The sequence below is a fragment of the Hemiscyllium ocellatum genome, chromosome 2 (assembly GCF_020745735.1).
Source record: "Hemiscyllium ocellatum isolate sHemOce1 chromosome 2, sHemOce1.pat.X.cur, whole genome shotgun sequence".
Taxonomy (NCBI): Eukaryota; Metazoa; Chordata; class Chondrichthyes; order Orectolobiformes; family Hemiscylliidae; genus Hemiscyllium; species Hemiscyllium ocellatum.
This window is the reverse complement of record NC_083402.1, coordinates 7,614,112-7,630,792: the sequence shown is the minus strand read 5'-3', so window position 1 is coordinate 7,630,792 and position 16,681 is coordinate 7,614,112. Positions and strand designations below refer to the sequence as shown.

Genomic DNA, 16,681 nt, shown 5'->3' with positions numbered 1-16,681 from the left:
CAGATCCTGTGATACACCACTAATTACAGTTTGCAGGCTGAATATCACTCCCGTGTTATCCCAACTCTCTGTTTTCTATCAGTTGGTCAATTCTCTATCCATGTTCGTACACTACCACCAGCACCATAGAATTTAATCGCATTAAGGAGCTTAATGTGTTGCACCTTCTGAAATATCCGCCCCGATTCCCGCCCCCACGCCTAACCCCACCTCCACTCCCAGCTCCAGCCCCACACCAGGTCCTAGCTCCCAGCCCTGCCGTGTTTTCACCATCCCTCCAGACCGCCCCCTCTCTGAGGATGAACGAATGGTCCTCGGCAGAGGCCTCACCTTCATTCCCCTACGCTCTCGGATTAACGAGTTCAACACGCGGCGAGACATCGGACAATTCTTCCGCCGCCTTCACCTCCACGCCTACTTCTTCAAACAGGATTCTCGCCCACCCTCTGACGTCCCCTTGTCCCGCCTCCAACACACCTCATCCACCTGGACACCCTGTGCTGGCCTCTTACCCGCCCTCGATTTCTTCATTGCCAACTGCCGCCGCAACATTAACCGCCTCAACCTCTCCACCCCTCTCACCCACTCCAACCTCTCACCCTTGGAATGTGCAGCCTTCCACTCCCTCCGCTCCAACTCAACCTCACTATCAAACCAGCAGACAAGGGAGGCACGGGAGTAGTTTGGCGCACCGACTTTTACACCGCTGAGGCTAAATGCCAGCTCGCGGATACCTCCTCCTACTGCCCCCTTGACCATGACCCCACCTCCCACCACCAAACCATCATCTCCCAGACCATCCATAGCCTCATCACCTCAGGGGATCTCCCATCCACCACCTCCAACCTCATAGTCCCACAACCCCGCACCGCCCGTTTCTTCCTCCTGCCCAAAATCCACAAACCTGACTGCCCCTGGCCGACCCATTGTCTCAGCCTGATCCTGCCCCACCGAACTCATCTCCGCATGCCTCGACACAGTTCTGTCCCCCTTAGTCCAAGAACTCCCCACCTACGTTTGGGACACCATCCACGCCCTCCACCTCCTCCGTGATTTTAGCTTCCCCAGTCCCCAAAGCCTTATCTTCACTATGGACGTCCAGTCCCTGTACACCTCCATCCCCCATCACGAAGGCCTCAAGGCCCTCCGCTTCTTCCTTTCCCGCCGTACCAACCAGTACCCTTCCACTGACACCCTCCTTTGACTGACTGAACTGGTCCTCACTCTGAACAACTTCTCTTTCCAATCCTCCCACTTCCTCCAAACCAAAGTTGTAGCCATGGGCTCCCGCATGGGCCCCAGCTATGGTTTCCTCTTCGTGGGATATGTGGAACAGTCCGTCTTCCGCAGCTACACTGGCACCATCCCCCACCTTTTCCTCCGCTACAACGATGACTGTATCGTTGCTGCCTCGTGCTCCCATGAGGAAGGTTGAACAGTTCATCCACTTTACCAACGCCTTCCACCCCGACCTCAAATTTATCTGGACCATCTCAGACTCCTCCCTCCCCTTCCTCGACCTCTCCATTTCTATCTTGGAAGACTGAATCAACACGGACATTAACTATAAACCGACCGATTCCCACATCTACCTAGACTACACCTCGTCTCACCCTGCCCCCTGTAAAAACGCCATCCCATATTTCCAATTCCTTCGTCTCCGCTGCATCTGCTCCCAGGAGGACCAGTTCCAATACCAAACAACCCAGATCGCCTCCTTCTTCAAAGAACGCAATTTCTCCCCCAATCATGGCCGACAATGCTCTCGGCTGCATCTCCTCCGCTTCCCGCTCCTTCGTCCTTGAGCCCCGCCCCTCCAATCGTGACCAGGACAGAACCCTACTGGTCCTCACCTACCACCCCACCAACCTCCATAAACATCATATCATCCGTCGTCATTTCCGCCACCTCCAAACGGACCCCACCACCAGGAATATATTTCTCTGCCCTCCCCTATCAGCATTCCGAAAAGACCACTCCCTCAGTGACTCCCTTGTCAGGTCCACATCCCCCACCACCCCAACCTCCACTCTCGGTACCTTCCCCTGCAAACGCAAGAAATGCAAAATTTGCGCCCACACCTCCCCCCTTACTTCCCTCTAAGGCCCCAAGATTTCCTTCCATATCTGCCACAGATTCACCTGCACCTCCACACACACCATTTACTGCATCCGCTGCACCCGATGTGGCCTCCTCTTTCTTGGGGAGACAGGCCGCCTAATTGTGGAACATTTCAGAGAACACCTCTGGGACTGCCAGATCAACCAACCCAACCACCCTGTGGATCAACACTTCACTTCCCACTCCCACTCCACCAAGGACACGCAGGTCCTTGGACTTCTCCATCGCCAGACCACAGCAACACGACGGCTGGAGGAAGAGCGCCTCATCTTCCGCCTTGGAACCCTCCAACCACAAGGGATAAACTCAGATTTCTCCAGTTTCCTCATTACCCCTCCCCCACCTTAAATCAGTCCCAACCCTCGAACTCAGCACCACCTTCCTAACCTGCAATCTTATTCCTGACCTCTCCACCCTCACTCCCACTCCAACCTATCAACCTCACCTTAACCTCCTTCCACCTATTGCACTTCCAACGCCTCTCCCCCAAGTCCTTCCTCCCTACCTTTTATCTTAGCCTGTTTGGCGCACTCTCCTCATTTCTGGAGAAGGGCTCATGACCGAAACGTCGATTCTCCTGCTCCTTGGATGCTGCCTGACCTGCTGTGCTTTTCCAGCAACACATTGACACCTCTGCTGTCAATCTTGCCCCACCCTAAAGGAGCCTTTCACATCCATCAAAGATTTACCTGCACATCCAGCAATATCATTTATTGAATCCGTTGCTCCCGATGCAGTGTCCTCTACATTGGGGAGACTGGACGCTCCTAGTACAGCACTTCAGGGAACATCTCCGGGACACCCATACCAATCAACCCCACTGCCCTGCGGCCCAAAATTTCAACTCCCCCTCCCACTCTGCTAAGGACATGCAGGTCCTGGGCCTCCTCCACTGCCGCACCCTCACAGGAAAAACGCCTCATCTTCCGCCTCAGAACACTTCAACCCCATGACATCAATGTGGAGTTCACCAGTTTCCTCATTTCCCCTTCCCCCACCTCACCCTAGCTCCAACCTTCCAGCTCAGCACCGCCCTCATGAATTGTCCTATCTGCTAATCTTCCTTTCCACCTATCCACTCCACCCTCCTCTCTGACCAATCACCTTCTTCTCCACCCCCCCATTCACCCATTGTACTCTTTGCTACCTTCCCCCACCCTCCTCTCTGACCTATCACCTCCATCCCCACCCCCATTCCTTTATTGAACGAGATGCTACCTTCTCCCCACCCCCACCTCCCTCTCATTTGTCTCTCCACTCTGCAGGCACCCTGCCTCGATTCCTGATGAAGTACTTTTGCACGAAACATTGATTTTCCTGCTCCTTGGATGCTGCCTGACCTGCTGTGCTTTTCCAGCACCACTCTAATCTCGACTCTGGTTTCCAGCATCTGTTTTTATCTGTTTATACCCACCCTCAACTACATCCCTGCAATACCAACTAAATCACATACCAATGTGTTAATCTACACCCTCAGCTCATCTGCCTTACTCGCAAGTAAATGCCATCCAGCCATGCCACACTCCCTTATGCCCTCCCTTGATGATATTCACACTGCCTTCTGGATTTCCTTGGATCATCTGTTGGATCAGTTAGCTTGGTTGGCTGGACAGTTGGTTTGCGATTTGGAGTAATGCCAACAATGCGGGTTTAATTCCCATACTGTCTGTGGGGACCATGAAGGGTCTCATGTTCTCAACCGTGCCCCTTGTCTGAGGCAGAGTGGCCCTCAGGTTAAATCACCATCAGTCACCTCTCTCTAATGAGACAGCAGTTCTCTGGGATTATGACTGATTTATTTTTTTACTTCAGTTCTCCTTCTTCATATCTCTGTGTATCACCTTCACCCTCTGCAATACTTTCACTGTGTACCCCATCCCTCTGCTACGCCTGATGAATGAGCCAGGTTGCTGAAGGCTGGCTCGGTACTAGAGTAGAAGGTGATGGGAAATAGAAAAGGTTCTGCAGGGAGGGCCCTGAGTTTTGCTCTTCAGATCACTCTGGGTCTCCTGGAAACTCTCAGGCACCAAAAACTCTCATCAACCAACAGCAACAAACACCCACAGTCGAACCACAAACCCCCTGAAGCCTCCTGTTGTGCTCCAGCCTGTAGCTCATTCCACACTGTGACAGGTTAGTTTATAAACCACGACTGAACAGTGTTATATATGTTCTCATCGTACAACAGATTCAGTGTTTTACCTCACTGTTTGGTGTCTGTGCTGTGTTCATATCCTCTCCATCTCTCTCCACCCCCCTCTCACAGCTTTGTCTGCTTATGGTTGGTCAATGACAATCGCGGATGGAGTGAGGGCTGAGGAAGGAGGCTCCGCTGTCTTACCCTGCAGCTTCACCCACCCTGACACTAACCTCACAATCACCGGCTCCATCTTATGGTACAAGGAGGAAACACGGGCTTTTATCTTGAACTGTACATATCCTGGTCCAGACCATTCCCAGGGTGAGCTGTGTGAGAATGTGATACAGCGGGATGGTGGGAATCGATTCAGATTTGTGGGGAACCTCACCAAAAAAGATGCCTCAGTTATGATGGAGGGACTGAGCCGGGAGGATGCTGGTTCCTATTGGTGTCGTGTGGAGCTCAATATCGGAAAATTTGGATCTGGAAAAGGAACAAGCCTGGAAGTGAAAGGTGAGGAACAATGTTCGGATGGTGTCACTGCCCTGACAGCTCAATGGGTACAGGCTCCACCTGGTCCGGGGGCTCGCGGGTTGGGTTCTTCTCCTGGGCTCTTCCAGTTGGTCTCAGGCAGGAGGCAGTGAGAAGGAGAGAGAGAGAGAGAGAGACCTGGCTGGGATTTACAGACCAATCCATTTCCGACTCTGAAACCTCCCACAGTCACTCATTTGCTGTGGTCAGACCGGCTTCAGTTTTTTGGGGCAGGGAACAGACACAACATCATCAAGGATTCAAGCTCCAAGACCCCCTTCCCAATGACAGTCCTGCTCTATCGGCATTGGGTGAGAAAAAGAGATCCATAAATTCTGACTTCTCATTGGATGAGCATGTCTCAGAGTGAGGCAACCCTCAGCTCGCATTGGCTGAAAACCTCACTGTTTCTATCTTCACTTTCTATTGGCTGAGCAGAAAATAGATGGATGGGGGAGAAGGACTCTGCAGAAGTTAATGTCTTGGGAATACTTTCCAATCCATGGCAGATTGTGAAATTTGAATTTGAAAGGAATCCAGACTGAAAAGCCAGTTTAATAAAGACCATGTAGACACCTCCGACAAAAAAAAACCATCTCAGACTCCTGCCTCCCCTTCCTAGACCTTTCCATTTCTATCTCGGGCGACCGAATGAACACGGACATTTACTATAAACCGAGCGATTCCCACAGCTACCTAGCCTACACCTCCTCCCACTCTGCCCCCTGTAAAAACGCCATCCCATTCTCCCAATTTCTTAGTCTCCGCCGCATCTGCTCCCAGGAGGACCAGTTCCAATATCGTACAACCTAGATGGTCTCCATCTTCAAAGACCGCAATTTCCCCCCAGACATAATCGACGATGCCCTCCACTGCATTTCCTCCACCTCCCGGTCCTCCGCCCTTGAGCCCCGCCCCTCCAATCGCCACCAGGACAGAACTGCACTGGTCCTCACCTACCACCCCACCAACCTCCATATACATCGTATCATCCGTCATCATTTCTGCCACTTCCAAACTTACCCCACCACTAGGGATATATTTCGCTCCCCTTCCCTATCAGCATTCCAAAAAGACCACTCCCTCGTCAGATCCACACCCCCCACCAACCCAACCTCCACTCCCGGCACCTTCCCCTGCAACTGCAAAAAATGCAAAACTTGCGCCCACACCTCCCCCCTTACTTCCCTCCAAGGCCCCAAGGGATCCATCCATATCTGCCACAAATTCACCTGCACCTCCACACACATCATTTATTGCATCCGCTGCACCCGATGTGGCCTCCTCTATATTTGGGAGACAGGCCGCCTACATGCAGTACGTTTCAGAGAACACCTCTGGGACGCCCGGCCAACCAACCCAACCACCCCGAGGCTCAACACTTCAACTCCCCCTCCCACTCCACCAAGGACATGTAGGTCCTTGTACTCCTCCATCGCCAGACCACAGCAACGGCTGGAGGAAGAGCGCCTCATCTTCCGCCTAGGAACCCTCCAACCACCAGGGATGAACACAGATTTCTCCAATTTCCTCATTTCCCCTCCCCCCACCTTGTCTCAGTCAAATCCCTCGAACTCAGCACCGCCTTCCTAACCTGAAAACTTCTTCCTGACCTCTCGGCCCTTACCCCCACTCCGGCCTATCACCCTCACCTTGACTTCCTTCCACCTATCGCATTTCCAACGCCCCTCCCCCAAGTCCCTCCTCCCTACCTTTTATCTTAGCCTGCTGGATACACTTCCAGAGAGCTGTAGACCTGCACACCAAGATCCCTCTGCATTTTAATCCTCCTCAGGGTTCTGCCATTCAGTGTTTAATTTCCACCTGCACTTGACATTCCAAAATACACCAATCACATTTGTCTGGATTAAACTTCATCTGCTGTCAAACTGATCTGTATCCTGCTGAATCTTCTGACAATCCTTCTCACTATCCTTAACTCTACCAATCTTTGCATCGCCTGCAAAATTACAAATTAGACCAGACACGTTTTCCTCCAAATCATTGGATAGACCATTAACAAAAGACGTCCCAGCACTGATCCCTGTGGAACATCACTTGTTACAACCCTCCATTCCATTGTTACCCTCTGTCTCCGATGACTACGTCAGTTCGGTGTCCACCTTGCCAGCTCACCCCGATACCATGTGACTTCACATTTTTACCAGTCTGCAGTGAGGGAACTTGTCAAAGGCTTGACTGAAGTCCATGGAGACAACATCAAGCGCTTTCTGTCCTGGAACAGCTGGTTCAGCAATTGTCCCCCACCATTCAGGACTGTCTATAGCAGGACTGCAGAGCCATCTGATCCATTGGTTACGGGGTGGCTCTGTTGTGTGCTGTTTCTGTTGTTTGATGAGCAAGTAGTCCTGGGGGTGTTGTAGATTCCGTGTGTTGGCCTCGCACATTTCAGTTTGCCTGGTGTTGTACACAGTCAAGGTTAGAGTGGTGCTGGAAAAGCACAGCAGGTCAGGCAGCATCTGAGGAGCAGGAAAATCAATGTTTCGGACAGGAGCCCTTCATCAAGAATGTGGCTGATGAAGGGCTCCTGTCCGAAAAGTTGATTCTCCTCCTCTTGCATACTGCCTGACCTATTGTGCTTTTCCAGCACCACTCTACTCTTGACTCTGATCTCTAGTATCTGCAGTCCTCACTTTCACCTGGTATTGCATGCAGCAAAATCACATGTCTCTTCATTGATCTCTCAGCCTGACAGGAATGTTGGTGTGGGGGGTGTTAATGTGGATTGTGAGGTGACAGATTGAAGTTCAATGGGCTTACAATGTAGTCTTTAACTTGGAGACTTCATACTGGGGAGTCCCTGGGCAACTCCCTCCTGACGGTATACCACTGTGCCTCCACCTCTGCTGGCTCTGTCCTGGTGCTGTGTCAGGCTGTGTCCAGGGACAGTGATCGTGGTGTCTGTGATATTGTAAGTTATGGTTCTGTGAATTTGACCATGTGAGGCTGTTAGTCGACCCGTCTGTGCACGAGCTCCTAGATGTTACTGAGGAGGACTTTGCAGGGTTGACAGGGCTGGGACAGATCTCACTGTTATTGGGGCCTTGGTCAATGCAGAGTAGTCTATTTGTACTCTATTGGCATTCCTTCACTGTTGCTGGGTCAAAGTCCTGAAACTCAATCTCTTAAATTACTCTGGATAACCCCAACACCTCAGGGCTGCAGCAGATGAAGAAGGCAGCTTCTCCTGGGCAATCAGGATGGACAATAAATGCACATCATCTGGGCCAGTGAAACCCATGACCAAATCAAACAAAAGTAGAAATTAATGAAACAGCGAACATCCTGAGGAAACTACAAACAAAAAACTGCAGATGCTGCAAATCAGAAACAAAAATGGAAACTGTTGGAAAAGCTCAGCAGGTCTGGCAGCACCTGGTGAGAGAAATCAGAATTAATGTTTCAGACAGAGTGAACCTTCCTCAAGATCCTGAGGAGCTTGACAATGCAGATTCTGAGAGGATATTTGCTCTTGTGAACAGAAGGCAAACAGGGGAACAATTGCAAAATAACAGATTACTGATTTAAATAAGAATGAGGGAACATTTAATCTCATAGCTCCTCTTTTAAGTTCATGCAGCAAAGAGCCACATGGCTGGTTATCCCCCTCCTCCTGCACCCAAATATTTTACTCAGTGTAGTAAACCGTAATCTGGACACTGAGTTTAAATTAACCTGTGCTCATTTCAAAGGTCACAGGTTGGAGCTGGTGAATGGTTACATTAGGAATGACACCAGGGGGCTCTCCTTCACACAGAGTGTGGTCAATACTTTGAATGTGTTTGAGCAACAGAGTGATGGGGAAGGCTGTAAAATCCTTGACCTTGTTTAAAGAATATTAATATTGAGCACCGGGCGGAGGGTTCTGCATGAATGAATTCAGGAGGGTTCAATGGATCCGATCTGTAAGTACCTTCAGTGGTCACACGGCACCAGGTTATAGTCCAACAGGTTTATTTGAAATAACAAGGTTCAGAGCACTGCTCCTGAATCAGGTGAAGTCCTGGTGCAGTGTGACTTCTGACTTTGTCCACCTCAGTGCAACACTGGCACCCCCACATCATGGAAGTATCTTGTAATCAAGGTTTTCAAATTGAGTGGCGAGGAGACATTTTGATCAGGGTGACTCTTGTTGGGGAATGTCTAGGACAGACCTGTTAGAGATGTGAGTGGAGTCTTTAATTGTTCATTTTATTGTGAAGTTGAAAGGAATATAGCATATTGAAATAAGAACTTCTGCACACTGACCTCATCCATTCTGATGTTTGTCCTTTCCTCAGCTGCTCAGGGAAATGTCTCAGTGGTGAGTGGGACAGAGGGAGATTCAGTTACTTTACCCTGTATCTTCAGGAGCTGGGACTACCTTCCCCTGACCACTGTTACCTGGATGAGGAAGGAGCCCTACCAACACATCGTTACACTTACAGCCCAATCACAGGGAAATTGGACAACTGGACACAGTGGAAATCGGTACGAGCTCATCGGGAACCCAGAGGAGGGAAACGCCTCGACCAGGATAAACCAGCTGAGTGTGAGGGACAATCACACTTACCTGTGTCTGGTGGAATACAGGTCAAAACACAATCTTTTGTATCTGATCCAGAAAGAGACTCGGCTGCAGGTACATGGTAAGAAATCGTTCACACATTCTTCAGCCTGTAGAAGGTGCACAGTGAGAGTGGAACAGATTCTGTGAATGTTTTGTGATTTGATTTTCTGGTGAAAGGACATGAAACTAAAACATTAACCCTGTTTCTTTCCACAGGTACTCTCTGCCCTGCTGAGTATTTGCATCATTTTGATGTTTATATAAAATTTCCACCATCTGTAGAGGATTAGCTTTGGGTTTCAAATTTAATTTTAGTCCATATTTAACGTACTATGCTGTGCTCATATTTTTAGTTGCATTCTGATGTCAGTGTTGAAAGACATTGACAGACTCAGAACATTCAGTTATGTCTCTAAATGCCGCAAAGTTATACTGACATTGAGATCATCTCCTCGAACAGGAAGTTGCAACAGTCTGATGTGTCCCTCTTGGTTACAATCTTCATCAGGAATAGTTCCATCAGTGCAACTACATTCCCACAGTGTCCATCTGACTTTGTGAGGCATCACAGCCATGTGGGACTTATCCTCGCCCTGCATTCACACATGGGTTATAAAGGAAGGTGGTGGTATACTGTTACTGTCACTGGGCGACCAATCCAGACACGCAAGTCTGTGGCTATGGGTTCAAATCCCATCACAGCAGAAGGTGAAATGTGAATAAAATTTTTTAAAATATAGAATTTGAATGAAAAGCTAACCTAATGGCTGAGATTTGGAAATTCTGATCTGATTCAGTTGTACACTTCAGGAAATCTGGAGTTTGGTTCAGTTAATTGGATGGTTGGTTTGCAAAGCAGTGTGATGCCAATAGTGTGGGTTCAATCCCTGCATTGGCTCGGGTGACCATGAAGGACCCTTCTTCTCAACTCTCCCCTCAGTGAGGTGTGGTGGCCCTCAGGTTAAACCACCACCAGTTTTCTCTCTCTCTCTCTCAAGAGAAAGCAGCCCATGGTCTGGTAGGAATATGGTGACTTGATTTAGAGAATGAAATCTGCCATTCACACTCAGTGTCATGTGTTGCCATATGCACAATATTGAGCCCTCTCTCTCCATCAGCACCACCTCACGCAGACTCAGGGCTGTTCATTATCCACCAACTCTGCACGGTCCACTTCTAACTACGCCTTGAGAAAACAAAACACAGACTGGGTGACCACTTTGCAGAACAGAAATGTTCGGCCACAAAAATGATGGTAAGCATCCAGTCGCTAGCCAGATCGACACACCAGCTTTTGGGGACCCAGTGACCTTCTGGACTCAATATTGGGGTCAATAATTTTAAGGCCTCAGCACCTTCTCCTATCTCCTTCCCCTAATCCCCACACACCAGGCCTTGTCATCACATGGGCTACTACCAAACCAATCCGTTGTCAGTGACGAATGGTCCCCATCAGCAGCTGTTCATTCTCCCAGGCCAACCTTTCCCCTTTTGTTTGTCTGTCCAATTGCTTTTCTCTCTGTCTGGGGTCCGTTTCCACTGAGTGTTTACTCCTGCCCCCTCACCCCTCCCCATCTTCAGCATCTATACCAACCTTTCCCCAGCTATAATTAGTTATAGAGTCATACAGCACAGGAGCAGACCCTTCAGTTCAACTAGTCCACACTGAACACAATCCCACTTGCCTGCGCTTGGTCCATATCCCTCAAAACATTTATTTTTCATGAAATTATCTAAATGTCTTTTAAGCATTGTAACTGTACCCACATCCACCATTTCCTCTGGAAGCTCATTCCACATGAACCACTCTCTCTGTAAAATAAAAACTGACCCTTACGACTTTTTAAAATCTTTCTCCTCTCACCTTAAAGATATGTCCCCAGTCTTGAAATTTCCAACCTGAGCAAAAAGACACCTGCCATTCACCTTATCTATATTCCTCAGGCTTTTATCGATCTTGATAAGGTCACCTCTCAACCTTGTACACTCCAGTGAGAAATGTCCTCGTCACTCCAGCCTCTTCGGTAACTCAAGGCCTATTTTCTTGGCAACTTCCTGGTAAATCTCTTCTGAACCCTCTCCAGCTAAATGATATCCTTGCAATAACAGGGTGACCAGAACTGGACACAATAGAGGCCTCACCAGCATCCTGTCTAACCTGAACATAATATCCCAACTCCGATAATCAAAGATCTGAGCAATGAGGGCAAAGATGCTGAATCACCGTATATATAGATGATGAAAACTTGGAAGAATTCTGTACCTGAATCCCTAGGTCTCTGTTCTACAGCACTACCCAAGGCCCTACTTTTAATTGTGTAAGTCTTGCCTTTGTTTGTTTTCCCAAAGTGCAATACCACACACTTATCTTAAACTCCATCTGTCACTCTTCAGCCCATTAACCCATTTGATTACGATCTCTTTGTATTCTAAGATAACCTTCTTTCATTGTTCAATGTACCATCAATGTTGGTGTCAACCGCAAACTTGCAAAACATTCTTTCTGAGCTCTCACCTAAATTTCTAAAATAAACGACTAACAAAAGTGGGCCCAGCCCTGATCCCTGTGGAACCCTGCTGGTCACAGGCCTCCAGAACAAAACCCTCCCTACACCGTCACTCTCTGTCTTCTGCCTTTCAGCCAATTGTGCATCCACTTGCCAAGCTCACCCGGAATCCCATGGGATCTAACTTCACTAATTAGTCTACCATGCGGAACCTTGTCAAAGGATTTACCAAAGTCTAAGTAAACAATGTTAACCCCTCTGCCCTCATCAATTTTCTTGTTTATCTCTTCAAAAAACTCAATCAAGTTTGTGAGACACAATATCCCTTGCACAAAACCATGCTGACTATCACTAGAGTCATAGAGCCATAGAGATGTACAGCATGGAAACAGACCCTTCAGTCCAACCCATCCATGCTGACCAGATATCCCAACCCAATCGAGTCCCACCTGCCAGCACTCGGCCCATATCCCTCCAAACCCTTCCTATTCATATACCCATCCAAATGCCCCTTAAATGTTGCAATTGTACCAGCCTCCACCACTTCCTCTGGCAGCTCATTTTATACACGTACCACCTTCTGCGTGAAAAAGTTGTCCCTTAGGTCTATTTTATATCTTTCCCCCTCACCCTAAACCTATGTCCTCTAGTTCTGGACTCCCTGACACCAGGGAAAAGACTTTGCCGATTTTCCCTATCCATACCCCACATAATTTTGTAAAACTCTATAAGGTCACCCCTCAACCTCTGATGCTCCATGGAAAACAGTTCCAGCCTGTTCGGCCTCTCCCTATAGCTCAAATCCTCCAACCCTGGCAACATACTTGTAAATCTTTTCTGAATCCTTTCTAGTTTCACATCATCTTTCCAGTAGGACGGAGACCAGAATTGCATGCAATATTCCAACAGTGGCCTAAACAATGTCCTGTACAGCTGCAACATGACCACCCAGCTCCTGTACTCATTACTCTGACCAATAAAGGAAGGTATACCAAACGCCTACTTCACTATCCTATCTAACTGCAACTCCACTTTCAAGGAGCTATGAACCTGCACTCCAAGGTCTCTGTGTTCAGCAACACTCCCAAGGACCTTACCATTAAGTGTATAAGTCCTGCTCAGATTTGCTTTCCCAAAATGCAGCACCTTGCATTTATCTGAATTAAATTCTATCTGCCACTTCTCAGCCCATTGCCCCATCTGATCAAGATCCTGTTGTAATCTGAGGTAACCCTCTTTGCTGTCCACTACGCCTTCGATTTTGGTGTCATCTGCAAACTTACTAACTGTACCTCTTATGCTCACATCCAAATCATTTATGAATATGACAAAAAGTAGAGGACACAGCACCGATCCTTGTGGCACTCCACTGGTCACAGGCCTCCAGTCTGAAAAACAACCCTCCATCACCATCCACTGTCTTCTACCTTTGAGCCATTTCTGTATCCAAACAACTGGTTCTCCCTGTATTCCATGAGATCTAATCTTGCTAATCAGTCTCCCATGATGACCATCCCTAATCATTCCTTGCCTCTCCAAATGCAAAAAATTCCCAAATTTCAGAATTATTTTCAACAACTTATCCTGTTTTTTAATCTTCGACCTAACCTTTGATATTACTTTGTAAAGCCTTAATCCTTTCCCTAACTATGTCATTCCCATCAATTTGTACAAAAAGTTCTGGTTTCTCATTATTCCCTTTAACAGTATGCTTCAAACATTTTGCAATGTCCTTAATCCTAGCACCAAGAAAACAGGATAATATCCTAAATCCATGCTCACTGCTGCAGAGCCTCCTGTCTGTGCCCTTGACAGGAGAATCACCTCCAACAATTATTCTTTTAAATTTTGTCAAACCCCTTTGAACATAAAGTTCATTTTTAGCGCCCAAGATCTGACTGTCCCTTCTCATTTCCTCTGAGAGATTATCCTTTCAACAGTACGAGAGATTTCTGAACTACCTTCTGACCTTTCCTGACAGTCATCCATTGATCTGACTAATCCTGCTGTCTTATCACTTCTCGAAAACTACTGGCCATCTAACTCTGTGTCTCTTGTATGCCCTCAAAGTCATTAAGTTGAAAAAGAAGCAACTTACAATAGCATATTATTTCTAAAATAAACTACATCTCTTTATCCAAAGAGTTAATATTAAGCACAAGTGGTCAGCAGACAGCTATCAATGTTCTGATTAAAAATAAAATCCCACTCCAGAGCCAACCACGTGTTAACCTGTCCAAGAGTTCTGTGACCACAACTTGGTTTGAAACAAAACTTCCCTCAGCAATTATTTTCCTTCAGCAAGTCTTCCCACAGCCCACATGTGGGCCGATCCAAAAAGTCGATTGATAGGACTCTGATAAAAAAAAAATTGTGCCTGTCTGTTTTGGGAATTTTTTTGTGTTTTTGAATATAAAATAACGAAAAGTGAATCAAACAAAAAGCTTTTCTGACTGAAATTTAATAAATGTAAAAAAGCTTGAATTAAATTTGGAAATAAATCTGAATCTCACGAGCAGCTGCAAGACCCACACTCCTCTCAGTCCACTGTTTTTGATCATTTTATTTCTGAAGAAGTGTCACTGGACCCAAAACATTAACTCTACTTTCTCTCCACAGATGTCACAATACCTGCTGAGTTTTTCCAACAATTTCTGTTTTTGTCTCTGCCATCCTTACTTGGTCAGGTCTCTCCAGGACAAGGGTGGACAGTACATCAGGATTGAAGAAGGGTATTCACTGTGTCCGGTCAGTAGAAGCGAGTTTAGGTCCTGGAGGTTGGGTCAGGGGCTGTGTGAGGAACAGCACTAGATCCCATGATTTCTGATCCTAGCCCGATCTACACGTGAATGCTGACCCACTGAATTATATTTGCCGGCTGGGTAAGGAATCATCTATGATGCTGGGGACATCTTCCGGGTCAAGTTCGGTGTGAATGCCTCAGCCCTATTATTTGCACTGATGAGCAGGGCCCCCCCTCATTGAGGATGGGGATATTTGTGGAGACTCATATTCCTGTTAGATGCTTAATTGTCCTCACCCATTCATAACTGCATGCGACAGGTCTGCTGAGCTTATATCTGATGCACTGACAGTGGAATCACTTACCCCAGAGCATCAATTGTGGTTTATGCTGTTTGACACAGAAGTAGTTTTATAGCTGACATCTCATTTTCAGGTTTGCTGGTGATGTTCCTGGCATCACCTCCTGCTTGTTCATTGAACCAGAATTGATGTCCTGACTTGATGTTAATGGCTGAGTGGGGGAGAATTACATGCCATGAGCTTACAGATTGTGTTACAGCTCAATTCTGCTGTACTGATGGTCCACAGTGTCTCAGGGATCCCAGTCTTGACTTGCTCGATCTGTTCAAAGTCTGTCCCATTTAACACAGGCCTAGTGCCATACATGATGGGGATGTACCTCAATATGATGATGGGACTTTGTCTCCACGGGACTGTGTGATAGTTCCTCCTCCCAATCCTATAATAGGCAGATAGACGGCTGAGGACAAGGTCAAGCTTTTCTCTCTTGTTGGTTCCCTCACCACCCACCACAGACCCAGTCCAAGAGCTATGTCATTTCAGATTCCACCAGCTCAGGCAGTAGTAAAGCTGCTGAGTCTGTCTTGGTGTTGGACAGTGACGTCTCCCACCCAGAGTACATTCTGTGCCAGTGTTGACCTCGGTGCTTCCTCCAAGTGGTGATAAACATGGTCCGAAGCCTGGGAGTGGGGGGATTGTGGCAGTGGGTAGTCATCCGGAGATTCCCTTGCTCATGTTTGACCTGATATCATCGGACTTCATGATAATGTTTCGAGTTAAGAAAGTTCTGCTTAGCAACTGCTGTCTGATTGGTTGAACTGTGCTGTTACAAAGCTATGCGTTCCTGGAGTGTCTGAAAGTGTAAAGTATCTAGAGCCTACAGAGAGAAAGCAGCCAGCTCTGCCTCTCCCCCATCACTGTAGAGAAAAGCAGAGAAAACACAAGTAATCTGGAAAGAAAGAAGTCACATGTGAAAAGTTCTAAGTTCACCTGATTGGCCATTGTATTTGAAGTATAACCATTACTGTCAGAACACAGCATCTCATTCCTGCTAAAAAACACAAGGACTGTGAGAGAGAACGATCCTTCCATCTTGTGGTCAGGACTTTTATTTTCAGAGTTCTGTTTACCCTGTTACCCTGTCTACATTCTTTTTTCACTCATGGGAGAAATATAAACCATTTATTGTGTGTGTGTGTGTGTGTGTGTGTCTTTGAAGGGATGCTGTTTAGGAGCATTAATAAGGTATCCATTTCTTTCACTGCTCTTATTACTGGAATTAATAATTAATGGAATTATTTAACTGTTACTGAAGAATCCTGGTGTGGCTCATTTCTGTCCTGAGTAACAGTCTGTCAGGCAATTTGGGTGTTGGGATCATCCTATTGAGATTCTTGTACATTTGTATAGCTCCTGATAATGTATGGATTAGTAGGACATGTTCAGACATAACATGACTCATTGAATGTTATGAAGGAGTGATGAAGATGATTGATGAATGGAGAGTGGTGGACATGGCCTAAATGGACTTCAGCATGGTATTTGACAAAGTTCTGCATGATAGACTGGTTAACAAGGTTAGATCACATGGAATACAGGGGGAACTAGCCATTTAGATCCATAACTGGCTTGAAGATAGGACACAGAGTGTGGTGGCACAGGATTGCTTTTTAGACTGGAGTCCTGTACCCAGCGGTGTGCTGCAAGGATCGGTGCTGGATCCACTGCTTCTTGTCATTTATATAAATGGCTCAGATGTGAATATCA

The 16,681-nt window shown here is 47.3% G+C and overlaps 1 protein-coding gene across 3 annotated transcripts in view; it reads left to right on the top strand.

Moving 5' to 3' along the window:
* The window catches only part of LOC132821652 (uncharacterized), a 74,900-nt gene that overhangs the window by 25,429 nt on the left and 32,790 nt on the right, over positions 1 to 16,681 (top strand). For 2 of the 3 annotated variants that reach the window (XM_060834371.1, XM_060834366.1), the window contains exons 4-5: positions 4,388 to 4,774; positions 9,094 to 9,441. In XM_060834371.1, coding sequence (XP_060690354.1) covers positions 4,388 to 4,774; positions 9,094 to 9,441 — 735 coding nt within the window. The remainder of the gene's footprint in view (positions 1 to 4,387; positions 4,775 to 9,093; positions 9,442 to 16,681) is intronic. The other variant, XM_060834378.1, reaches the window with a different exon arrangement.